This window comes from Phascolarctos cinereus, unplaced genomic scaffold (assembly GCF_003287225.1).
Source record: "Phascolarctos cinereus isolate Bilbo 61053 unplaced genomic scaffold, phaCin_HiC Scaffold_4;HRSCAF=312, whole genome shotgun sequence".
NCBI classification, from domain to species: domain Eukaryota; kingdom Metazoa; phylum Chordata; class Mammalia; order Diprotodontia; family Phascolarctidae; genus Phascolarctos; species Phascolarctos cinereus.
In genome coordinates this window covers 564,040,654-564,066,865 of record NW_027555847.1, presented here as the reverse complement: position 1 = coordinate 564,066,865, position 26,212 = coordinate 564,040,654, and the positions used below count along the sequence as shown (strand labels likewise).

Genomic DNA, 26,212 nt, shown 5'->3' with positions numbered 1-26,212 from the left:
TAAAGCGTATCAAATATTTATTTATCTGGGCAACAAAGGACTATGATACATTGACAGGCATGGAAACTACTGCCAGCACAACTCAATACAATACAACTAGAACTGCTTCCAATATGGCCAGTGGAAATACAGGATACCAGGTGGTCCCAAATGTTTGAAGTTCTTTGAACAAAAAAGAGAGGGGGTGAGAGGAATCCCTAACCTTGGACTAAAGACAATATCCATTCATTGCTCTGATGATGCTTTTAAGGGAAGACAGTGGAGAAAAATAAAACTTTTTTCCTAAATCCCATACCCCCAACCCCATCTTCATGACATAAGGTTTGTAAGACTGCTTATGTTTAAAAATCATTCTAGGATCCAATATCACTTTTTCTTAGAGTTCAATGAATGTAAATGTAATACTAATTATATTTTTAAAATCCATTTTATTTCTCTTTTTTAAAAAAATTGTTCAGCTGCTTCATTGTCACCTTAACATGCTACAACAGGTCAAAAATCATGAATCCCAGAGAAAAAAATAATCCCCCAAACCTTGGATTTCTAAATAAGTACCATGAGCCACATGAAAAACTAAGAGGGAAGATTTAAACCCGACTAAACAAAAGGTAAACGAAATCACCAGATAAATAAAAAAAAGGCTTAAAACAGACTCACCATATTTACAATTCCCATTAAATTACACATAAATAAATATATACAGACATGAACACTGATTCCCTTATAGAGTAACTGCAAATTGTGTTGTCATAAAACGTTCAAGTTGGTTGCTTTACCTTGTAGAGGAAGAAGTTCTATAACTGAAGACATGACATGGAACTGCATGGATTTTGTGTTCAAGTTTATTCACAATACTGATAAAAATGTCATTATCCTTTTTGCCTTTTTTTTAATATGGCTACAATCTTAACTGAAGTAATGTAAGGGGAGGTGGTGATTCAGTCCCATGAAGCTCATAGAATTTTTTTTTAATTTTTTAACTGTTTTTTTTTAGAAAAAAGTTCTTTCTTTTTATTTATTTTTCTGTTGGTTTACTTAAAAAAAAAGTTCACAAACTCAGACAGAACTTTTCTTTGCTGGCTCCACCACCTGTTCTGTTCTCTTAGGCTCCAAACGGGGCGAGGGAGTGTTGATGATGAAGGGGGAGGAAGCAGAGAGGGATTATGAGTCAGGGTTGGTAGACAGGAGAAGAGAGCATTCCTGCAGACTCAGAGAACAGAATGGGCAGCAGTTGATCGCTGATTCCAGAGCTGTAGCCTGCCAGGTGGTGGTGGTGGTGGTGGTGGTGAGTGATGAAGGAGAAGATGGGTGCAGAAGAGAAAGGAGATGGGAAGAGGTGAAAAGATGAAGCAGGGTGGAGCTGAGGAGAAGGAAGGAAGGAAATCCTCACTTTCGGTGTTTCTCCTCTTTGTCACCACTTTTGGCGCTGTTGTCTGTGTGGCTGTTGGGATTGTTGCTGAGGTACATTTTGTCCATGGCCTTGAGTGCCTCGGTGAGATAGTTCTGCAGGGCAGTGACTGCTGCACACACTGCCGGGCTGCCGAAGCCATGAGAGATGAGGTTGAAGTGGGTCAGGCAGCTCTGAATGCCTGGCTCTAAGATAGGATTGGGCCTTGAGTTCCCCAGGGGAGATCGGTCCTGAGCCAGCAGGTCAGTGAACTCTTTACAGATCTGTCTGAAGCACAAGTGGAGCAGAGAGAGGGGGGAGAGAGAGAGAAAGAGAGAGGGAAAGAAAGAGAAATGAACCATTGCTGTCAGCAGCAGCAAGAGGGGGGCACTTCTCCCTGCTAGATTATATAACCACCTGGAACACAGAACTGGGTTTCCTTGCCACAAGGCCAAACACGAATACATGTAGATAACGTAGTTTTTTATATTTTACTTTTTCTATTGGCCATTTAAAGACTCAAGCAGTACTTCCATACATTTCTCAAGGGCCCTATACAGGCAAATATATCCCACTCCATCTAGTTATTCACCCCACTCTTCACCTTCTTCTCACAAAAACCAGCATTAAATATTTTCCCCCTCAGACATTCATGCCTCAAACATACATCTCAGACACTCACAGGCACATATGTACATATATGCTCATAGAAGGAGGCCAAAGGAGAGGAGCAATGCTCAGCAACAGAAAAACACCTTCAATATGATCCACCTATTAGTCTTCAGAGTAAAAAAACAATACGATACATCCCCACTGTGTACAGTTCCCCCAATAGACACTTTGCCCACCACTTGGATCTGGGATAAACCTTTTACTCTTTCTATAGTCCCCTATAATGAGTTGAACTTTGAAAGAAAGATTACACTTTAGGTTTGGTTTTGGTTTTTTTTCTGACCAAAAGAACAGGATGCGAAAGGGACAAATGAGAGTGATCTATCTAGGACAGATACAATGTCCATTTCATCCTTATGCTGCTTTCCCCCTAAAAACTACAAAAAGAAAGCTGAGAAATTTTCAAAGGCAGAGTGGGTGAGGTTGAGGGCGTGTACACAAGCGTACATGTGTGTGCATGTGCTGAAAGGTGAAAGGAGAGGAAAAAGACTAAAGTTTCAAACTGAGCCATTCAAAGCAGAAAAGTCAGATTGGTACTATTTGCAGTGAAGAAACCCTCCCTGCCTAATTGACAGGAAAACTAAACCAGGGACCTTGCCCATTCTGCCTCAAAGGTTTCTCAATGTGCAGATGGGGAGATGGGGGTAGGGAAAGCAAGGGGGTAGAGGGAGCTAACACTGGGAGAAGATGGCTCAGGATAAGCAAAGAATAAATAGAAAGGACTGGCTATCTACAGACTTAGGCTATTTCAAATATTTTCCCCACCACAAACTGATTCTATCTCCATAAACCATCAACTGCAGCCTCCTTTGCAAACCTCCTCCAGCTTCTACCCTCTGGCTCTCTGCCCTTTGGTGACATATCCATTGGTAATTAAGGTCAATTAAATAAGCCTTTTAATTTCCAGAAAAACATCATATCAACCACTTTCTTTTTAACATACCACCTGGAGAAGCCTATTTAGCCCTGGCAGAAACAAATCCTGACTGAATTGGGTTGTAGGTGTAATTTGGGCCATTTTGAAACCTCTTCCATAAATCCCCTGTAGCCTAAAACATCTGAGATCATGGGAAAAGGGTGGAGAAAATGTTAGAGGAAAGAGGGCAACAGGCAGGAAGGAATCAGGCAAGCCTAGAGAGAAGGTTGAAGGCCGGGGCTAGGAAAAGGAGCAGGTCTGAAATGGGCCAGCATCTGGTTTGTATATTTCATGGGCCAGTAGTATGAGCTCCATGTCCTTGGAAAATGCCTCCTTGAAAGACAGAAACTGATACATATCAGTCCAAAGGCAAACTTATTTCCCCTTTAAGGATTTGGTCCTGATCTTTTAAAACAAATAGCCACTGAAATATAAAGTCATCTACTATCAAATCACACATTCAGGAAAACTGCTAAAGGGCTGAAGGGAGGAAAGAGAGGAAAAGGATACAAACTGAACTTTACTTTTTTCTTTATAACAGACGGTACTTTTGACAACCTACAAAATAGTTTAGCTACCTAACAAGAAAAGAAATGGAGGACAAATTAGGGAAGGAAAAAAAAGGTTTTTCTCTCAAAATGTAGTCATACCAACACTACAGAGGGAAATGTCTTACTTTGTAGCTAGAAGCATGTTTTTTCTTGTCACTTGCTCATTGGGATCGGAATGTTGTCGGTTGAGAAATTCAGCTACTGCTTTGGCAGGGAATTCAGTTTCACACACGTACCCAAAATCCCTGGCTAGGTGTACTGCTTCTCCTGGCAGAAGGTAGGAAAGACAGAAGTGGGAGGAGGTAGAGAAATATAGGATCAATACACAGATATACAACTACGGGAATAACTGAATTCTCCTTTTTCCCATTTCCCCTTAAAAAAAAAATAACAGCCAGGCAAACCCAAAACTTGGGGGAAAAATTGTTGTTTTAAGTATTTTATTTTCCTTCCCTAGGACCAAAGTAAATGCCCATTGCCCACCAAAGGCCAAGATACATAAATATTATAAATTTCCCTGACTTCCCTTCCCCCTTTCCAATAATCATGGTTTCCTAGACAATGTTAAAATGTTTCTTTTATAACAAACTCACATCCATAAACACATTAATGAATAATATTTGTAATTACTCTTGGAGCTTTTCTGAAAAGAATTAAGTGCTTAAAATTTAACTTGATAGTATTTAATTATCTGTTCACCCCCAAACGATTAACCATGAGAATTTTAGGGTCACTCTACTGAGTCCGTCTGTTTTGTTGATTTTCAAATCTTTGGTTTTAATTTCCTGAACCAGTTGGTTTTTACTGCAGGGCTTCCTGCCATTAGCTCCAGCTCCGGAAGAACGCATGCGCCAATTAGAGCTTCAAAGCCCCGCTCAGCGGAGCTTGTTTCCATAAAATGGAGCAGATCATAAACAATAACAGTATTCTAGAAACTGTCTCACTGCCACAAGACTCAACCCCCAACATTTACTTTCATGCTAAAATTAGGCATCACTATCAACCTATCTGCAGATCAGCTCCTTATTGGTAAGTGTGGTGGGCACTGTGTGCTAAACTTCAACATTACAGTATATAGGTCTATGGCATAGAACAATAGCTTAACAATACTGTGTATTCCACCTTTAACAAAATCTGTGGGTTTAGTAATGCCACCTTCCTAAGTCTGTACTATTAAACTTTTTAAAAAGCTATCCACCCCCCAAATAAATACATTGAAATACATCCTACAACTGGAATTATAATCTCTTAGCAAATAAATACAAGGATTTCCAGGTTTGACTACTACCACTCCAATTTACAAAAATGCAAATAAGATTCACTCACTGTACATGTTAATTTTTAATCTGCATGGCATTTTAAGTGCTTTTAATTTCCCCACTTTGAACTTGAAACATTTCCAACAGGACACAAAGAAAATAAAAGCAAGCTATAAATTCATTCCATCATAAGCAAATTTAAGCAAAATTGATAACCTAGAAAGAGACAGTCAACTATTAGAGCACTCGCCTCCTAACTCATGATAAAGTTGTCAGCCAGTTTTTGTTTTAATTTTTTTAAGAACCAGCAATAAGATAACCAGTCCAACAATGCTTCTCTTTCTTTCGGCTTTTCACATTTAAGCCAATAAAAATCTAAAATAGCTCAATAATTTTTTTCCCTCCAGGAGAGCACAATGGAATGATAAAGGGGCGTACGTTTCGAGAACCAGAACCCAAAAGGGAGTGCACCTCTGAGCTTTCAGGACACTCTTAAATCATGACTCAGGTCAAGGATACCCAAATTAAGTCAGGAAGCAATGGTCACGCATTTCTTAAACACAGATGTCAGAATAACTTAAATGATTTACTTTTGAGTTCTTTAAAGCAGACAGAAACTTTCACTCCGAGAATCTGCAGTTCTTGAAATTTCAAATTGTTTAAAGTCAGATGGGGATTAGGAGGTGAAATTGTGTGGTGAAGATGAAGAGGGTCAGAGTAAAGGGGATTAGCCAAACATTTTATTGTTGCATAGACTTCCTAATATTTTGGACCGACCAAATTGGCTCAGAAAGTGAAATTATACAACTAATGCAAAGTATCATTAAAATAATATCTTCCCCTATAAATGACATATTTCCAAATAAAGCAGCCTCCTCCTAATCCAGGAGTACAGGTACTTACCTTCTACTAGTGATGTGAGCAAGGTGACATTCGCTGCCTTACGTCTTCCTGCAGGAAGGTTTAATCCTATTTTGTCCAATTTTTCTCTTAAAGATCTTCCCCCATTTTTAGACTTTGCCCTGTTTAAGAGACACAAGAAAAAGAATTCAGGATGATGTGACTGTATTGCTAAATATCACTTCTCCCTAAATTATTTTGAAACTTGCCTAATGAGAAGGGTGTCTGGGACACCTAAAGGAGTGAATCATATGAGAAATTATATCAAAAGAACAGATTTGATGATAAATTGAAAGGTTCATTCTCCAAATCCATAAAGAATAGGAGGAAAGTAGCAAAACAAATGCCTACCACACAACCAACTGCCAGCATTTTAAGTAATTTTATGGTTGGAATTATTTCTGAACATTTGACTTATTGCTATGTTACTAATAACAGTAACACATAATAGCTGACATTTATATAGCGCTTTGAGGTTTGTGAAACACTTTACATACATTATCTCATTTGATCTAACCAAATCCCAGTGGAGTCTTTAAACTGTCTTTGCAAGTTCCACTGTAGGGTTATTCACACAGTGGCCAAAGTTATCATCACTCTTTTTTCTTGCCATAGCACTAGCCCCAGTGGGAAGTTCATTTCACCAGCTGTTTACATGGCATGTCACCAGCCTAGCTACAAATGTCAAGAAAAGAAAAAAGAAAATCAACTTTAAAGAATTCCACTACATTCAGGAGGAAAAGAAGGCAATTCTAAATAGATGTCTAAATAAACTATTATGCACAGAACTGAGTTGAGATAAATTGTTTAAATGAATCACCATATTAATTAATTTCAGATTTTATTCCCTACCCAAGTGCTCTTTAATTGTGTGGATTAGATTATGCTCCCCTAGGTAAACAGTCCCCAATTTAGGGGTGGGCAAAGAGAAGAGTAGGAGAAGAAAAAAACCAAAGGAAAAGGATGTTATATTACTAACGGCAGATGAAACTGAGAAAACCAAGTGAGTATAGAGGTATAGAGTATAGAGAAAAACGAAGTGGAATAATTATATAGCTGCTTATTTTAAAAGGTTTGAAAATACAACGCAGGCTATATTTTATGCGGGGGATAAAGCTCTTTAGGCACAGCTTTGTAGGCCCATGCATATCTGGTTTTAAAATGGATTTGGACAGTCATTGGGCTTATTTCTTATAAAGAGTGGAAGGGGAAAGAAAGGTAGTGAAAATATGAAAGCATCTCCCTCGTGCTCTTCAGCAGGAGAGCAATTTTCTCAAGGTTCAAGTTGAGCTGGGGTGGGCGGCTGGAACAGAATCCAGAGAACGGTCTGTAAGAAGTCACTTCAGAGTCGGGGTGAAAGCTCGGGTAGAACTAGGAGTGACAAGAAGAAGGGCGACCAAGCGGGTGGACCCCAGAGGGGTCGGACCATAAGAGGAGTTAGAAAGGCATGTGTGCGTGGGGCCAAAGGAAAACGGTGACCCAAAGGAAAGATATTTTTAAGGGCTGGATTTGCACCAGTGGCTGGAACCAAGGCCGAGGAAGACCAAAGCTCTCACCCCTAGTGGGAGAGCGTGCCCGCGTCAGCACCAGCTCCCGGGCGCGAGGCCGGGGCTGGCATGAGGGGTGGGGGGCAGGCGGGGAGCTGGGGGACGTAGAGGAGCCAACCGCGAAGGAACTCGGAAGCGCAGGCGCGGTCTGCTCTCCCCGCCCCCTCCTCCTCATTCCGTCCTCCTCTCCCCGCCTCTTTCTTCCCAGGGCGGGGAGACAGAAGGGGAGGAGTTGGTAGGGACGTGGGGGTGGGGGAGCGGGAGCTAAACGCCTCAGCTCTGGCGCAGGCGCAGCGTGGCTCTCGTAGCCTGAGCCGAGCTGCGCCGGGACGGGCCACACCGGGCCTCACCTCCGAAGCACTCCGCCCAACAACGAAGCGTTGAGACACTCAGGAGGCGAGAGGCGCCGTTGCACTTCCGCCACCGTGACCTTGTACTTCGAGGTGGAGCTGAGGAGCGAGAGGCGACCCGGAACTGAACAGAAGACCTCGTTGGGGTTCACGACGCCACCGAAGAGGTTGTCCTTGTTAATGGGGATGGCGGAGACGGCGTTGCTGTTGGACTTGGACAGGGACACGGGGCCTGCGGAGACATGCGGGAAGGCTGTGGGTGGGCGCCGGGGCCACCGAGGACCCCCAAACCAAGCTAGTGAACACATCCCCCAGTCCCCACAAGCTCCCTCTGGGCCCGCAACCTCCCTCGCCCTGGAGCCCCACCTCCACTTCCCCCTTCTGACTCCTTTCAAATGCTACCCTTCCCTTTTCTGCCCTCTCTTTTCTCTTCCTCCCATCTCTCCCGTTTCCCTTCCCTTTCTTTTCTCTCCTCCCTTTTTTCATCTCCTCTTCCCCTTTTCACCCTTCTCTCGTCCCTCTTTTTTCCACCTCTCTTGTCTCATTTTCTTCCTCACCTCCTTTCCTCTTCCCATTTCTTTTCTCCCTCTTTTCCACTTCTTTTCCCTTTTTCCTTTCTCTTCCTCCCCTTCTTCCTTTTCCCGTTCCCTTTTCTTTCCTCGCTCTTTTTTCCACCTCATTTCTCTTCTCTTTCTCCTTTCCACTCTCCTCTTTAATCCCCATTTTCCTCTTCCTTAATCCACTCTTCTCTACTCTTTCTCTATTTTCTCTCCGATTTTAAAGTAATGATTATTATTGCTTCTCTTCTAGTATTTAGGGGTTTTGTGGGGCCCCCCACGTGTTCATTCACTGTTTCCCTTCTCTTTTTTTTAAAAAGGTTTTGAAACTGTCGCTATCAATGGACCCATCAGGGGCTCTTCCCAAAAATATGCAATCATATAAGCAGGGCTAGGGGCAATATAAATTTCATACAGACGAGGCTAGGTGGCATACAAGTTCTTCATACAAGCAGGGATAGGTGGTATATAAACTCTTGTACTGAGCTTGGTCCAGTCTCCCTCCAATCAGTTCCATTTGGTGGGTTTGCATTTGGGTGGGGAGAGAAAGTTGAGGGCTTTGCATGGAAAAACATTTAAGCAGAAGCGCTAATTTAGGATTGGAGGAAAAAGAGGTGTGTGTGGAGAGTATGTATCAGCTGATCGGTAGTTATGCTTGGTTTGGTTTTGATGCACCCTGGGGCTGGTGGTGTGGAGGGAGTCCTGTAGTATCTTTCAGAGGTGAAGAGGGAAGGTTCAAAGAGGATTTGGGAGAACTGATACTGAGTGAGCAGAAACAAGGACTATAGCTGAACTTTTGGGTTAAAGTAACACTACCACTTATAAAAGGTGGATTTAGTTCTATGCCCAACATACTTGACTGATAAAATTAGTCTTTTCCTAGGTTTCAGAGTTTTTAAATATTCAACATTAAAAATGGGCAAGTTTTAAGGCCCTGAACATCTGAGGACTTGTAGAGAAACATTAGTGAATCAGCCTTCATTAGAATACATTCAAAATGTGCTTTTCTTTTGGAAATTTTTAACAACTTGGCCGACTAAGCAGATTTACTGGGGATGGGGGGGTGGGGGAGAGAATTGTGTTCCTCGACTTAAAAAATCCCTCTGACACACACAAACCCTTAATTTGAAAGCAATGGTGAGAGTAAATTCAAAGCCACTGGAAAGTGTATTGATCAGTTTCATTTCTCTACACAAATATACTCAGAACCATTTAAATACAATGTTTTGTATTAAAAATTCCACAAGAAGATCAAATGTTATATACATATGTAAGCAGTGTCATACTGTATAATACTGTTTTTTCTGTTGTGTGTTCTTTAGTACGGATATCTAAATGTGGGGGGGGGCTTTAGGTTTTGGATAGATCACTTGTGACATTAATAGCTCTGGGGAGGCTAATAGAGACAATGGGAGTTAAACGAACTCTGGAGATTACTAATAAAAGAGCCAATTATCATGTCGACTTGGAAAGAGCATCTCTTAAGATTTATCCCTTGCACATCTAATTTGACGTGACAAAGGCTTCACAGACACAAAAATGAAACTTTAAACTAGCTTATCTGTGTACTGATTAGGTTTAGGAATGAGAACAGTTTTATATAGCATCATCCTCTGGTGATTGAAAGAATTCTGAAATAACATTGCCAGCAGAACCCAGAAATGTTGCTACCTAGAGCAATAACATAAATACACTCAATCCAATCAACTTTATTTCTACTAACTGAACACAATACAAATTACAAATCCAAGGAAATCACTATACCCCTTTCTATCTAGCACAGAGTTTGAAAACTATACTTAAATCTTAGGAAGAAGGTATAAATTTAAACCAAAATCCAAACTTCTTGGCACCTAACCTACAGAATAACAAAAGGTTTAAAAATCCTTAGCCAACAGGATACAAAAATAAAAAAAACAAAAACAAGAAAGCTGTTTTGTTTCTGAGGAAAGACATGACATTTTTACCTATTCTTATTTCAGTATGAAAATTGTCATTTCATCATGTTTGTTAATCTCTGTAAGCTTTTAGTTCCATTCATGTAATGAAATTAATTTAATCATGAAACCTCTGAAAAAGTGAGATGCCACTACACAATCAACAAATAATTTGCCACATAAAAAGAAAGTTGAAAACACTAACCAACAGAAAACAAAACAAATCCTGCTAACTACTAACAGAAAGCTGATCCTTTCAATATTGCTGGTCCATGCCTATTTACTACCTCCAAGCCTTTAGGAAATCCTTGAGAGAGAGAGAGAGAGAGAGAGAGAGAGAGAGAGAGAGAGAGAGAGAGAGAGAGAGAGAGAGAGAGAGAGAGAGAGAGAAAGAGAATAAAGCTCTGCAAGTTCTTTTAAATAGTACACAGCCTGTAAGGACATGCTTGGAATGCAGAAGGAAATGGCTTACCTTTCTTAATTACAGTTTGATCTGGGATGTTAATACCGGGGTCTTCTACATGCTGCAACAAAAGGATACGAAGGGATTTAAATGTATAATCATAACAAAAGGAAACGAATGTATAGGGATGGTGGGGGGAGGGGAGGTTGTAGAAATGAAATTTCCCCTCCTGTATAATGACATTTATATATAAACATCTCGTGTTGGCTTATTGGAATTTTCAGCTTTGCAAATCAAGAGGCTTCAGTGCAGACTGATGGCCAAACCCTGCCGTCCCTAGCAAACAACCCTCGTCTCAATGTCTTTCTTTGGGAATAAAACCTAGAGGCTGGATACATTATCTATGACAAAGTGCAATTTAACCTTTAAATGAATCTCACTTAAGTTTGGTGCCTCATCACCTTCCCCCTTCCCCCTCTTCTTTCCCCCTCTCTACGTCCCTCTTCCCCCATTTCAAGATTCAAGTATGCAGGCTAACTACTGCTCGGCTTCAGGCTTCTAAAGCTAGAAAAACAATGGAAAGTAGCCGAGGAAGTAACTGTGGGGAGCAGTGAAAATCATTTTGAAACATTTTAGATAGTGCGATAAATAGCTAACACATATTCACACCTTTCCTTTGCAAAAAAAAAAAAATAGTCCCCTCTGCCTGAACTGAATAACAAAAATATGGATATAATAAAGACCCTTATGTAGCTGTTGTCCATGCTCAGGTTTGGGTGTTGGTTTTTTACAAATGGACTTTTGTGTGCTGGAGTCAAAACGTGATTAGAAAGTAGAATGAAATCATGTTTTCTAATTCAGAAACTGACAGGCAATATAATGTCTGGCTGTGTTTACAAATTAGCACCAGTGCTGCTGAGATAGAAGATTTCGCAATCGTTACCAAACACAGGCATTACCATTTAAAAAACTATTACTTCCTTCTCTAGTCTTTGTCCAACAATAATACTGATTCAAACATTTTCCATTCTGTCTTGGATTTATGCTCCTCTTAATTGTGCCTGATCTCAATGATTCCGGGTGGATGGTACTAAGTTGCTTTATTACAGGTTTTATTATACTCAATGCTCTCATTTGTAACTTGCCTAAAGTGCTTCTGGATTTAAGTATAATTAAATTGAGAAATGTTCAGAAATGACTACTGCTGCAGTTCTTGTGTTTTAACTATATGGGGAAATATGATCCCTTTATGCATGCACCCTAAACCCATAAAGTAAATGTAGTGTGGCATAATACTTTTATTTGTGTTATTTCTAGACATATTCCATACAGGGAGAACTGTTAAGTTTAAAATCCCACTGAGATATTTATGATTAATTTTAACCATCTACTTGATTTTTTAAAATATTAAGTAGTTGCAGAACTGGAAAATTGAAACAGACCCCTTTCCTGACCCAGATTCCTTTGAAAGAAACTTTTTTTAAAAGGGGTAGAGAGGGATGATAGGTTTCTTTATTTTTATTTGATCACTGTTAATTTCTCCTTACCCACCATTTTCACCAGAGTTCTTTAATGTTATAGATGTGTTCCAACTACCACTGGGTTTGCAAAAAGTATAGCAATTATAATTCATAGGATTTCCAATAAGCATGGACCATGGTTTTACAATTTGAATATTCCTAAGGAGAGGTCTAGATAAAGGATTCAAGAAAATATTTTGGGGCATGGTAGTTATGACCCCCCAATTTAAAAAAATTAAAACTCATTTAATTAAACAATTTCCTCTGAGGACTACTTTGTTTCAGGAAGAAATTGTGCTAAGTATCAACCTGTTTCCGTGTGTGTGTGTGTGTGTGTGTGTGTGTGTGTGTGTGTGTGTGTGTGTGTGTGTGTGTGTGTAGATAATGTATCCCAAAACCTTTTGAGACCTGTATATGCAATATGTGTATAGGTACATCTATATCTGATATGAAACCTCCCCCCCTTTGAAAAAGTACCTGTTTACCATTCAAGGCTACTAAATACAATTATTTTAGTGGTTAGCTTGGCCTAAGAAGAACTATAATAAATTTTCTGCTTTGTCCAGTATGTAACTTACACAGGATTTCAAAATGACCAAGAAAACAGGTAAGTTCATCTGACCATCAGCCTTGTAATATGGGGTTATAATCATTAAACTGTCAGTGGACATATTGGTACAATATTTGATATAGTAATTTGGGGTAGCATTTTAGTAAAAATCACATCCAGATACATCTCCTCTGAAAAGGATGACTTTTTCAGGAGCTGCTTGCAGTTTTAATGAAGTTATTGGCATGTTCTAATTTTATTTTCCTAGAAGTTGGGAGGGAACCATTTAGAGCAACAATGGTGGTTTAAATTAAAATTCAGAAGGTATTTTCAAATTAACAGTACCTTAGTTTGCATTATAAATAACAAATGTACTAATACCATTCTTAATTAGAAATCATTTAAAACTGTATTGATAACTGAATTAGAACTCAAATAATGTATTACTTAATAATCTCAAAACATTTAATTTAATATAGAATATAGCAGGTCTTGATAGACTTTGATAACCCAGCTAATGATTTATGAGGTCACTAGCACTTCCAGTAAAAGATAAGGCAGCATTTTAATATACCTCTGGTCTGATTTGCTACATTTTGTTTTGACCACGATATGTTGTAGATTTGGTACTTTATTTTACAACTTTGCATTTCACCACTCTGTATGTAACCTGGAAGAACAGTTTTTCTTGGAAGTCCACTTTCACCCACTTTTTTGTTTAGCTTTAAGGGCATTTAAATGAGCTCTTAGTAGTCTAACGTTTTTTTCCCAAGACAGTGAGAAATCCCAATGCAAGGCCTTTTGGTGGTATTATACACTCCTCCAATTCGAACAGCTTATTGTCATTGAGAAGGGAAGATATTGTTAATGATGGCTTTAATTTGATTTATTTATATATTAGTGGGAATGTTAATGCATGCTTTGTTTGTGGGGAGCAGCAGGAACCTATTGTTCTAGGTGGAGAACCCTCAGCCACTTTTTTATTTGTTTTGTTTTGGATCTTCGTTTCGACCGAAAAGAAGAGAAAACACCTACACCAAGATTTTGTCGCGGCTTCAACGATTCTATTTAGCCTTAGATAACTTTTCTACTTTGGAGAAAATGAGAGTCAGGGAAGGAGGACATATCTTTCCCTTTCCCCAAGCTCCTAGTACGGCCCTACTTTGCACTGAAACTAACTGTTTAATTTAGACAGGAAAAAAAAGGGGGGGTATCTTTATTTTTTCTTACCGGTACATCTTCTATAGCGTGAGGTATTGAATGGATCGGAATGTCTCCTAGTCCTGAGCTCAGCCCATGGGGTCCATGCAGTAGATCCTCATGTCGCCGATAATCCCTCCGAGGGTCCAAGCCCGATAACTGATGGGGTAACCCCCGGTGTGTGTGTAACAGCCCAGCTTCCTGGCTTTGTCTCTGTCCTGGCCAGCCTGGGTGCTGTGGCTGAGGTTGGGCGTGAAGGGGGTTCAGGCTATAAGGATCATTAACGTGGGAATAAGGATCTTGAGACTGGGGGTAGATGGGCTGGTAGGGAGGGGGAAAGTAAGGAGGCTGGAAGTCTGCGTTGGGCGTGTGGGAGAGTGGAGGGGCACTCGTGTAAGGTGACTGACCGACTGTCCCCAACTGGGGTAACCGGGCAGTCCCATTGCTGGTGCCATCGTGACGATCCTAGGGAGAGGGAGAAAGAAGAAGAGAGGGAAAACAGGGCAGATGTAAAATATGAGTTGCTTATATTAAATCGGTTTTGAATAGCTTACTCATGAAACTTCCAGGCTCTCGATTCTTGCTTCTTTTAAGCCGCTGAAGCAGCGTTTTGAGATTCTCTATAACTTTCTGATTTCGGGAAAGCCCACAAAAGTGAAAGAGACATTTTCAAAATTTCAATTGAATTTTAGTATAGACTGGGGGATAAATACATGCCTAGGTATTTCTTCAAATAGAAAAGGCTAGAAAGAGGTCTTCTAAATTTGAGAGTGTTCAAATGCCGCACCAAACCTCCCTTAAGCAAAATAAAAAGACCTCGATATTAAACAGCAGAACCACTTCCTCCTCCTGCCCTGGAATCTAACTAGTCATATTATTGTTGTTTACCTATTCGATTTATTTAGAGGAATAATAATAGACGTTCAAATATTATTATCATTTCATGATTATTTAAATAGAAACATTTCTCAAACAAGCTGTAATGAAAACCACAAGTTTAAATTATCAGTTTAAAGAGCTTTTGACTATGGATAGAGACCTGTGTCTTCTCTGGTTCTTTGGCTGAGTTGGTAAGTACATAACAGCCCTTAAAAATAAATAAAGATGTAAAAGGAAAGGATTAATTCATTTCTAACTTTAAAGAGAGATGTGCACTTTAGTGTACAGCTTCCTCTTCTCACTCCCTCTCCCCTTAAGGACAAATTAAATGACTGATTTTCCGCTTTACCATCGAAATTGAGTATCTTTCAAAATAGCAGTACATGGTAGATTCTATGGAATTCAGTATCCTATGAAGTTCAGGTGCTTGGAAACACAGGAGCAAGGTATACAGATGGTCGGTAGTATATCAGGATAGGTTTTTAAGTGGCTAAGAATAAAGGCTAGACTCTTGGAAACACCAAGGTAACAAGTGAAAACGTAGGGAAATGAAGACGAATATAGCAAGAACAAGCCTTTTGATCATTGGCTTGAAGCAGTAGGTAGGTAAATGGGGGAGGGGGAAGGAAAGTAGGGAGGGACAATACATAAGATTTAAGGATGGAAAAGAGTGAAAAATGAAAAATGAAAGAAGTAGGGGTGTGTGTGTGTGTGTGTGTGTGTGTGTGTGTGTGTGTGTGTGAAAAGTGGCCTTTGAGGAACCCTGATCGTGAAACCCAAAGTCCAACAACATCAACGACACTAATATTCTAGAGAGAATTCCCGAGGAGAGAGGGGTTAAAAAACAACAACCAAAGCAAAACAAAACTCACCATCGCTGAAAAACTGTGTACTAACATCTGCGAAGTCTGGGTTTACGAGTCAGGGCAGAAAAAAAAATCAAGAGAAAAGTGACCGACTGCACATACACACACACACCCAACACAAAAGAGAAGCGAAGGAGCCCCAGTTCTATACTATGACTACAAAGTCACAACGCCGGAGACTCTGGAGAACAAGAAAAGCACGACTATAATCCATCAGAACTTGAACCAATTCGTGCTGGTGCCCTTCATTGGACGTTGAAAACTCGATCTCTATCCTGTAGTGATAGCATAATTCAAAGTTCTTTTAAAAAAAAGTGTGTATGTGCTTGTTTCTTAATCCTTTTCTTTCCCTCTTTTCTCCTTCTTTGACTTAGCGGCTGCTTGCTTCACTTGAGCTTCTAATAACAGAGATCGACTGCTTTCCTTGAGACTCCTAATAGCAGATATTCATGACTATTAATATTACACGAATACTTAATAAGGGAAGAATGGCTGGAAATCGAGCGTGAAGCGAAGAGGCAACTCAAGGCAGAGTCTGTTCTAAATGACGTCCATTGAATGAAGAATCAGTGTATCTAATCAGAGATGGGGAGAGGGAGAGCTAGAGACAAAAAGAGAGAGCGAGCGAGAGGGGGACATGCCGTGGCGTCTGACGAATCACAGGGAAGGGGCAACATTTTAAAAGGTTGCAGGACATGCAAAAGTGAAAGAGAAAGAGCTCTAGAGAGGAAGACAGAGGGAGAGGAAAAAGAGAGGAGAGAGAGAGAGAGAGAGAGAGAGAGAGAGAGAGAGAGAGGAGAGAGAGAGAGAGAGACAGAGAGAGAGACAGAGAGAGAGAAAGAGAGAGAGAGAGAATGTGTGTGCCTGCATGAGAGAGAGAGAGAGAGTGTGGGCAAGGGAGAGGAACACAGAGTGGGGAGAGGGAAGGGAGGGAGTGGGAACCACAGAGAGAGGGAGGGAGGGAGGAAAAGGGGGGAGAGAGAACGGATGGGGGAGGGGAAAGAGAAAGGGAGGGCAATCAAACCAAAAAGAGTGAGGGCAGACCTCAGGATGCTGCTGCTGCTGCTGCTGCTGCTGTTGCTGCGAATATCCTGTATTATACGCCAAGGGCTGCATCTGGGCGGCCGGTTTGCTTTCTGTGCCAGAGTCTCTCCCCTGCCCTTTGATACAGCTGTCTGTTCCGCTTTTCTGCGGGGCAGGAGCCTCGGGGCCCCTCGGTCCCCCGCCGCTGTCTCTGGCCGCCGCTACCAATGCCTCCCCGGCAGATCCTTCCATGGCTCTGCCCAGGACCCTGACCAAACAGAGACCCGCCCGAGACTGGGAACAACGAGGCATCCAGAGTTCTGCGTGCTCCTATCCCTCTCTTCCCTCGGCCTTGATCCCTTCCTTCTTTTTTCCCCCTCCTTAAGGGGACGCCCTTCTCTGCCCTACCCGGGTTTTGAGGCCAGGGACTGAGGAGTTACTGCCCTCAGGCTCTCTTCCTTTCTCCTGATCAGCCAGGTCTAGGTGCCGTCTCCACTTCACCCAGCTCCCCACACTACTCCACCCATGAGCAGCCACTCTTTGCCGGCAGCTCAGCTGGTGACTGGGGCCGGGAAGAAGGAAAGCAGAGATCGTCAGAATTGCCCCCCTCCGCTCCCAGAGCATCCGCCGAGTAGTCGGCTGGGAGCTCTGGGGACTGAAAGATAGGGAGTCCCTGGGACCCAGGAGAGAGAGAAGGAAAAGGAGCCAGTCCCAGTCCCTCCACACACTACCACAACCTAGCTCCCCAGCTCCGGGTGCAAACCCGTCGGACTGGCTGGGCCACTCTTGAACACCAACTCCCCTCAAAGATGACAAGCACATGCTTGAGCTGTGCAAGCTTCGCCGCCACCACTGCTGCTGCCAGTCTGCCGGGTTATCATAACAACGGGCACTTTGCCTCCTGCTTGTCCTACAGAACTCCAGCGCACCTAATCAAACAGCTCTAATCCTGCACTGAAGCCCGAGTTACAGTCTCCACTGCACACACAGCCACTGGGAAAGTTGCAGTTTGCTTCATTTTATTCTCCCCCGCCCTCCTCTTCTTAATCTCTCAGCAGCCAGAGACTTTGCTGCCCGCCTCCTGGATCTCTCTCTCTCTCTCTGTCTCTGTCTCTGTCTCTCTCTCTCTCTCTCACACACACACACACACACACACACACACACACACACAACACAACAGAGCATACTCACATTCCCAATGAACGTCCCAACATTCTCATTCACAATGCCCCAATGTTCTTTCATATCCCCACTCAATTCCCAAACGCCTCATGGAAGCGACTCGGTGTCCGATTCCCCCATAAAGCTTAGAGGTACTGAGACTTCCATTGGAGTTCATCCCCTGTCAGGAGTCCCAATGCCCCCGGCCTAGGGATTTGGAATTGTAGTCAATTATTATTTTCCATTTTCCTGGTCTGTTTCACACTAACTAGAGCAAACAGTCCGTTCATTCCGGCCACCATAACAAAGCCAGCTTGACCCTCTTCTCCCCTTTTTGGTGCTCACACGTACACATATGTCCTCATCTGGATCCCAAACGCACTTTTCCATCAGCTGAGGGGGGTGGTTATGCTTGAGAAGGGAGAAAGATTTCTAGAAACAAAAACTAAAATAGTCTTCAGAAAAGAAAAAGGCGAGGGGGAGGGGTGGTGTGTGTTGGGGCGGGGGGGGGGCGACTGTCGTTCGGATAAACCTGGTTTCTGATTTCAAGTGAAGACAAGATATTGTTGCTCCGCACGCAAACAGCTCTTTTTCTGACACTTCCAGAATCAAATGACAAAAACATAAAAAGCTAGGACTCCAACTTATTTATTTAGGTAATCCGCCGTTCTGGGTGATTCATCGGTTCTCTTTCTTTGGGGTAAAGGAAGGCACGAAAGCGAATGGTGATAGAAACCTCAAATAAGAATCTCAAATGAATGACTTAAAGACGCCCGGACCCACAACGTATACCACAATAAAAGCTGAGATTGTGCCCAAGAGAAAGGGGTTGGGGGGAGGGGGAGACCCTAATGCACCGCTCACTCCCTGGCGGTGGCAGTCGGGCACCCGGCTCCACAGACGCCCGGTGTTTCCATTGTCTCCATGTTATCCCTGTCGCAAGTCTGGTCCCACGATCTATCATAGTGTCCCATCGCCCCGCTCCATCCCAGGACGAGGGGCTGAAGGTGGAGATCTAGGCGAGCTAGAAGCACCAGGCGGACGCACCAGCAAGCTTCTCCTCTCTCACACTTGCCGAAACTTAAGTTCTTTTCTCTCTGAGGCGGAGTGGATTTCCTAAATTCTTGATCGACTGACCCTGAAGCGAAACCCAGCTACTGCAGGAATAAGGCGCCGGGATGAAAACATCGCATATTATACCTGATTTCAGCTGCTCATTAGATGCCAGCTAATTACTCGACTAATGTTTTGTGTTCCATTCCGCCCCCCACACCTCCATACTCCCCTAATCAGCTTCTTCACCAAAAGACTCATTTAAACTACCCTGCAGATCAGTAAATATTTGGGCTAAGGCTAAAGAAAGCACTGGCACAGAGAGAACCCTATCTTCCCTTTCTTTTTCTACTGACTTTCAGGACCTCCATGAGTTTGGATAAGGCACACCACTGACAGCACATGCTTCAAAAATCCCCCCCAGATCTCTTTGCTCACTCTCTTACTGTATCTCCAAATTTTTAAATTAAAAAGAGAGTAAAAAGATAAAGAAGGGAAAAGAAATAAGGGAAAAAACTATCCCATTTTCCCAAGTTCCGGGTGGGCTCTCCCTAACCTAATGTCACTCCCTCGGGTTGCTTGGGTTGGCGGAGAGGTAGAAGTTTGTCCTACACGAAATTCGCAGATCGATGCATGAGACAAGGTCCCAGTGACAGCCCATGTTGCCCCTGGACTTGCCCAGACCAGCAAAGAGCTTACCTCACAGTCTTCGTATTTGATATTATCCGTCAGTTTCCAAAGCATTTTCATGGATTGGCGTGAGCAAATTTGTTTCTCTCTGCCTTGCACCAAAGTGGAGCCACTCTCTGGGAAAGCGCAGAGTGCAGGCTGGTGGTGGAAGGGAGGAGGAGGAGGAGGTGGCGTGTGGGGAGAGAGCTCCTGTGTGCGCTCGGAGATCTCCCTCTAATGGTAGAAACTTTTCCCTTTTCCAGCTCTTTACCAACAGCCTAATCGCCTCATTAGCATATCAACAATAGTCCAATTGCTCTCCAGCACAAGAACCTGCAGCAATGGACACAGGTATATAGGACTCACAAAGCGGGAAGCTTCCTTCCAAAGCTCTGGGTTGCTTGGGAGGGAACGGAAAATCTTCGCTGCTGTTGCTTTTGCCAATTGACTTTGAATTGCCTCCACCCTCCCCCTAACTCCCCGAATCCCCCAGACCCAAGATTACACACACACACACACACACACACACACACAGACACACACACACACACAGACGCACACGCACGCACGCACACACACGTACGCATGCACACACTTACACGGTGATTTCCAGGGAAAAGCTTAAAAGAGATGAGTGAACCGAAAGTCACTACTATTGTTCCCTGGTACGGAGCTAGTGGCCAACGTTTCTACCCTTCATAACCAAGAGAGGTTGCCCTCCTCGTCTTTTTCCATATATTTTTTTTAATTACTAAAAACTGCTCCCGTAGCAATTCAAGGAAAATAACCCAGCTATGTTTTTTGTCTTATACACAATCTCATTCATTCCAGGAAGGAACTACTTACTACCGGGGCTTTCTCACTCCCATTTTATTGTTGCTTTTTTGGTGATGGTGGTGGTGGTGGTGGTGGTGGTGGGGTGTGTGTGTGTGTGTGTGTGTGTGTGTAAGAGCGCTTGTTTGCTTGTGTGTATGTGTGTGATTTTCTTCTAGGTTGATGCAGAGGTTTTTTTTTTTCTGAAAACAGTTCAGATTTGTTTTACTACTGCCTAATTCCACTGTGTGTAAAATAAATGTTTAAAACCTTACGCAAGTTTCAAAGGCAAATTGATTTTCCTGCAGAAATTCTTTTCCCTCCCCAATTCCCATTTATTCCTCCCAGAGTTAGTACGAAGTTATGATCGACTGACAATTGAACTCCTTCAGGCCATGGGGTTGTGGTGTGAGAGATTTCTTTAAAACATAACTCATGATGATATGCACATAATCATCTTAGTAGTGCTATAGCACCATTGCAATACATAAAGGCATCTATGTACAGATGTATGTATACATTATTATGTATACATCAAAATAAATGACTGGAAACCAACCCTTCACTGAGCTAATATGCTCCAGTTTTCCCAAGATTCCCATTTTTAATTAAAGCAAGGAAGGCTCCTCTATGATTTGGTGATGTTACCAAGGCTGACTCACAACAGTGTCCTGGCTGACGGTGGGAACCTGAAAAAGGCTTGGTAGTTGGTTATCCAAGGCTCTCCAGGTCTAGGAAGTTAACTACATGCTCTGTTCAGTACTTTAATATGCTTTGGCTATATCAAAAATACTGACATGATCTTTAGACATATGAATTTCCTGGACTGTGCTTTCACGTTTGTCTTTAAACAAAATTTCTCCTTTTTTTGTCTATTAATTTTGTTTCTCCTTTCTCCTCTGCTTTCCTTCCAATCCTCTCCCTCTTCTTCTCTCCCTATTTCCTTGCAGTTCTCTTTGCTCTCATTTTTCCCTTAACCTCACTGCAGGAAACTCATCTGCAAGGTCATCTGTCTTTTGCCACTACAAGTCAGCAGTGTTTGACTTTACTTGGGGTCACGTTCCTTCCACAAGTCACACTGGCTGTTGGCAGTTCTCATTGTGTATGAGTTCTCTTGTTCATATTCCTGTGGATGTGTGTGTGTATGAGACAGTTGGGGGCCATTACATGATTGTTACCAAACAGGTGGAAGAGGGCAAAGGGAGAAGTAATCAGGTTGATCAGGAGAATATATTCCCTGGACCAGGTAGTACCTAAAATTGGAGCAAGACCATACTAGAAATGCTGGTCTTAAATGCTTAAAGAAGCTGAGGGAGGAGAGGACTACTTTGAATGTGACTCAGTATTCCTTAACTACCCTTCTTTCTGTGTCCCTATTTCTCTCCATCTGAATTTGGCATAAAACAGCAACTTTCAAGTCCACCTCCTTTGGTTCAACAACAAGAATAGACCCCAGGCTCTCTTTTGATTATATTAAATTCCATTTTCCAGGAAAGACATTTGGGAATCCTGTACTGTGGTCAATCAAAAAGTCAGATGTAATGCTGTGCTCAGCCAATTAACATATATTTTGTATGCATATAACAGATAAATACATGCAGCATTATAGTCATGATAGATCTATGTATTGCCTAGAGCCCCTGTATATGTTAGGAGGCTCCTTTTCCTCAAATGGAGGAAAGAGAGAAATTTCCATTAATTCTTCCTTCACCCCTACTTGTCCTTTCAACTTCTCTGCCTTCTCCACCCTTCCAGGTCCCCTGGCACCACTCGGCTGTGAATAATCCCAAAGCGTGTAAACTGTTGTTCTATTCCTATTGAGGTTGCAATTGAGGTGCAGATCAGGGCCTGTAGTTTATGCAAAAAGGGACGTGGGGGTGCACCCCCTTTTATTAAAGCACTATCTCGAGCCAGACCCATCCAGTGGAGCCAGTCGGGACCAGATTAGTATGAACATCATTACCATGACAGCTTGCTTCATTGCATGTGAATGCACGGCTAAAGCTAGCTACCAGGATTGCGCCGCCAGGCTCTGAGGGGTTCTAACGGGCGTGGACGGAGCCTTCTGTGGGGAGCAAAAGAGCAGATCCAGGGAGGGAAAGCGATCTCCATTACCATATCTGACGGGACTGCCACCGGCCAGTCGGGTTATATCTCTCTAGAGAGGCCCAGAGATAGACTCATCTTTACGGGGCGGGGTGGGGGGAGAGATAGGAAGGGGGAGGGCCAACCTGATCCTGTTGAATCGACTGAGCCTCTGGGAGTGAAGTCCATACTGCTATCTTAATATGTAGGCCACATGCTTTTTATCGAAAGCTAGATTCACATACAGCTCGCTACTTAGTCTCGGGTGAATTATAGTCTCTCTTCCTCTACGACTTCATCTTCCGTTTAAAAGTACAATCTGGCCCGCAACTTCAAAACAAACCATCCTTAAGTAGTTAGTGAAGGGGAGTGGGGGGCTAGTGCTCCCTCAGACAATTACGACCTTTCCAACTCCTGCTCACCACACACTAATTCTAAAACTCCCTTTGCCACATACAGAGAAATGGGAAAAATAATAATCTACCTGTCGAGGGAATACCTGGTTTGGCTTGCAAGGTCTCCAAAAGTTTCCGAGGATACAACCATGTGGTCTTGAAGTAATTGACTCTGACCTGCGCTCATCTTTAGGGAGTGGATACTTTTATGTGGACTTTGATTACTTTGGTGTTAGGTGTCTGTGTTTCATTCCAGAACCCCTAAGTTACTCTTACCTCACCTCTCAGGAGATGCATGAATGGACTGAAATTAAATGGAGTAAAGCCTTAAAGCACAAAAGCTGGGAAAGTGCAATAGCAACAAAAGAAAGAGAAAAGGAAGTTATCTTGAAATTAACATTTTAAAACAAAGCTGAGAAGGGAAGGGGAAAATGAAACCCTGACTCTAAGACTGAAGGCAAAGAAGGAAGAGAAAACCTCCATAAACTTTTCTCCTGGAAAAGAACTAAACGCTCTAACTTCTAACTACGGTGAAGAAATATTTCCTGGAGATCGGCTTCACTTTTATTTCCGAAGATCAGAACATTCTATTGGAACCGCACAGTCGTATGGGCATGCAGAGTCTTCCTTACAAACAGGCCTTACTCAGCCAGGGCTAAATGAGGGCCCCAGCCGCTCAAGATTATGGTTCAGGGACCGATGAGCCGCTAGTCCCTCTCCCCCCAACCTATCCAGTCCCTACCGAGGTGAACAGGCCAGAAGGTGGGAAAGCACGGGCAACACCATGAAAGAAAGGTACCCGGGGCTGCCAGTCAGAGTTTTCAGCGAAAATTCGCTGGTTTAACTAGCTTACCTAGCTTAGCTAACTAACACCGAAGTAACTGAGGTCTCGACTGACACTTTTGGGTACCTTCTGAAAGGGAAAATGTAGTTTCCTATGACTTAAATTCCCTCAGCAAGGCCACACAGCTTCCTCAAGTCAGTCCAAGTCGGCGGGCCTCTGGAGAAAGCTGGCTTCTCCAAGTTGGCAATCAGTAATCAACGTCTCCGCAAACTCCTCAAAGTGCATCCAAATTAAAACGCCTCCCAGAGCGTCCCCACCGCCAAAACCTCTTCTTTCCTCCCTTCCCAATCTCTTTCTGGCCTTGGAAACTGGGCTAATGCAGGTAGGGAAGCGGTGCAGGTGCACCAAATCCTTACTAGAAGTGGGACGTAAAGAAAGTGGAACTAGCCCCCCCAAAAAAAACCCCCACATACAACCCCGAAGCCATCTCGGCCCTGCTACTTATTGCACATTCGCCCCCTTGCCTGACCTGCCTCTCCCCCGCCCTGAGTCGAATTAGTCATTCACCTGGGTTTCTATTTATTTGGGGGGTGGGGTGGGGAATGAGACTGGAGGCGGGGAGGGGCAGGGGGAGAGAAAACCAATGCCTTACCGAGATTTCCCACTTTGCTCACCTGTTGAGTTTGCCCGGTGAACCTAGTAAGACTCTGGGACTGACCTCCGCCAGCTCCCATTCCCATTAACCCTACAGCCAGCGGTCTGTTTTCCTCTCCCGCAAGGAGCGCTCCTTAGTGCTGCGGGGCGCGGCTCGCCTCCGACTCCCCTGTCCAGGGCCAGATCGTTTCCTCCACTGACTCTCACCCCCCCCTTCTCCCTCCCTCTCTCCACATCCGCCCACCTCAGCCCAATAAAAGGGGAAACCCCCCCCTACCTGCCAGTCCCCCATTTTGGCAAGTAAGGACATCTTGGCTCCTCGCTCCTGGCGACAGGGTCCCTGCCGGTCATGGACTGGAGGGATCCGCCGGGCCGCTCCCTGGGATCGCTTAGGCAAATCCTCCTTTTTTACCTGCACACGAACATCTCACCTGGTCATAAAGAGCTGAGTTGCTACCTGCCGACGCATGCGCGCTTGCCCAGGAATTCGCTCCACCAGCTCCAGTTCCAGAGCCTTGCAAACCTGTCCTGGAAAGTGATGGATTTATAGCCGCGGCAATCTTACCATCAGTTCCAGCTTTTCCCAGCAGCCTCAACTCGATTTCCCGGTCAGACATAGTTGGGGAGCCGAGGCAGGAGTGCGTGCGTGTGTGTCTGTGTATGTGTGCTCCTAAGTGCGTGCGTTGAGTGTATGTTGCTTCTCATTCATTCCCGCACCCTCTTCCTCTCAGCTTTGGGACTGAAGAGACTTTCTGCACTTCGTAGGAATGAGAAACTGGTAAAATGGGTGCTATTGCAAAGGGACCAGGATAAACCTATAAACTTAAGACTCTTACCTGGACCTCAGCCCTAGGAAAAGAGAATCTACAAAGTTGGTTATCAGCCTGCCTGCATAAGCCCAGGATACCAGAAGATTGGTTGTGAGGTTTATTAAACTCTCACCCCTCCCAGGTGACTGTGTGAGAACTCTAGGGTGTTTGCCTCAGGCTGATCCCTCGGCTTCAGCCTCAGATTAGAGATCACAGATGGTTAAAACAAAATTTTTAAGAGATGGAAAAGACGCTGGTTGGCGATCTAATCCATTCGCTCATTTTTCGTAGGAGGAAAGTGAGGCCCAGAAAAAATGTCTTAATAGGTACTCAACTTGGAGAAGGGAATAGTGGACAAGAGACGGTGTTCGATTTTAACATCGGTCATTAACTGTGCGACCAAGGACAAAAGACCTTTCAGAACCTCAGAAAACGAGAATACAAGTAACCTCCATTACCTTCCCAGAGTGGTTGGGAGGAGAGAATTACTGACTGCCTTGCAAATTTTAAAGTGCTACATAGTAAGAGTTATTAGATATAGCCATGATGTTTCATTTGAGTCTTTCTGGACCCAGTCTTCTTGCAGAGATACAACACTGATAAATCACAAAGGTGTCATAGCCATTTAGTATGCATGTCCCTTGCTGCCCAGATCCTTCTTAATTCCCCCATGCCCCACCCCTTATTCATTTTCCCTTTACATTTGGCATTGAACACACCCCCTCCTTTTTTGAAAGGGAGATGGGTGATTAGTGGTTTTGATGGGGTGAGTGTTGAGGATTTTGTTTTTGGTTTTCTTCCCCACGACAGATAAAATCACTTGGGCTCTTTTTACTGCTAACTCTAATTAGAACAAAGCTTTAAAAGAAGCCGCAGGATTTCTATTCAGGTGAAATACACCTCGGCCAGGAATCATACTTGCTGAGGCGACCAAGGAAAGCATACCTGCAGGTGGCGAGGAGAGGAAAAAGCTGAGCCCAGAGAAGTGTGCACTTAGGCCCGGGGGCCCAGCCCGACACAAGTATTCCTTTTGCCTTCCCTGCTGTCATAGCTGTGACTAGAAGATGAACAAAGAACCGGTTTCGAACCGTCTCATTCAGCCTGCCTGGCAAATGTGTGTGAAAGGTCAACTGGGTGCTGGTTGGGGTGGGGGAGGAAACACTTTCCCCAGACACAAAACTACAATATCTACTCTACACCCTCCCACACACACACCTTCGTCTAGCTTTTCTAACTGGGTTCCTGCAGTTCCCTTTCCAATGGGGTCACTTG

At 43.3% G+C, this 26,212-nt stretch overlaps 1 protein-coding gene across 6 annotated transcripts; it reads right to left on the bottom strand.

Annotated features, from left to right (window-relative positions):
- Positions 1-25,973, bottom strand: TFAP2A (transcription factor AP-2 alpha). 6 transcript variants are annotated; one of them, XM_021009909.2, is made up of 9 exons: positions 25,886-25,973; positions 24,409-24,659; positions 19,431-19,733; positions 13,780-14,214; positions 10,549-10,600; positions 7,583-7,814; positions 5,689-5,807; positions 3,652-3,793; positions 1-1,675 (listed from the first exon to the last, which is right to left on the bottom strand). In XM_021009909.2, the coding sequence occupies exons 3-9, from the start codon at positions 19,479-19,481 to the stop codon at positions 1,387-1,389; spliced, it is 1,320 nt and encodes a 439-aa protein (XP_020865568.1). In that variant the 5' UTR covers positions 19,482-19,733; positions 24,409-24,659; positions 25,886-25,973; the 3' UTR covers positions 1-1,386. The 6 variants fall into 6 exon arrangements, with proteins under 6 accessions (XP_020865568.1, XP_020865573.1, XP_020865567.1 ...); XM_021009914.2 differs by lacking the exon at positions 19,431-19,733; XM_021009908.2 differs by lacking the exons at positions 19,431-19,733; positions 24,409-24,659; positions 25,886-25,973 and adding an exon at positions 24,152-24,301.
- Positions 25,974-26,212: the final 239 nt, after the last annotated feature.

What these genes read in the sequence shown, in the direction of transcription:
- TFAP2A (XM_021009905.2), bottom strand. Translation starts at nt 16,829, where the DNA reads ATGCCTCGTTGTTCCCAGTCTCGGGCGGGTCTCTGTTTGGTCAGGGTC. An exon ending in ACGCTATAGAAGATGTACCG is followed by an intron (nt 10,601 to 13,779) that starts GTAAGAAAAAAT and finishes CTTTTGTTGCAG; the next exon opens with CATGTAGAAGACCCCGGTAT. An exon ending in TTGGGCGGAGTGCTTCGGAG is followed by an intron (nt 5,808 to 7,582) that starts GTGAGGCCCGGT and finishes TCTCTTAAACAG; the next exon opens with GGCAAAGTCTAAAAATGGGG.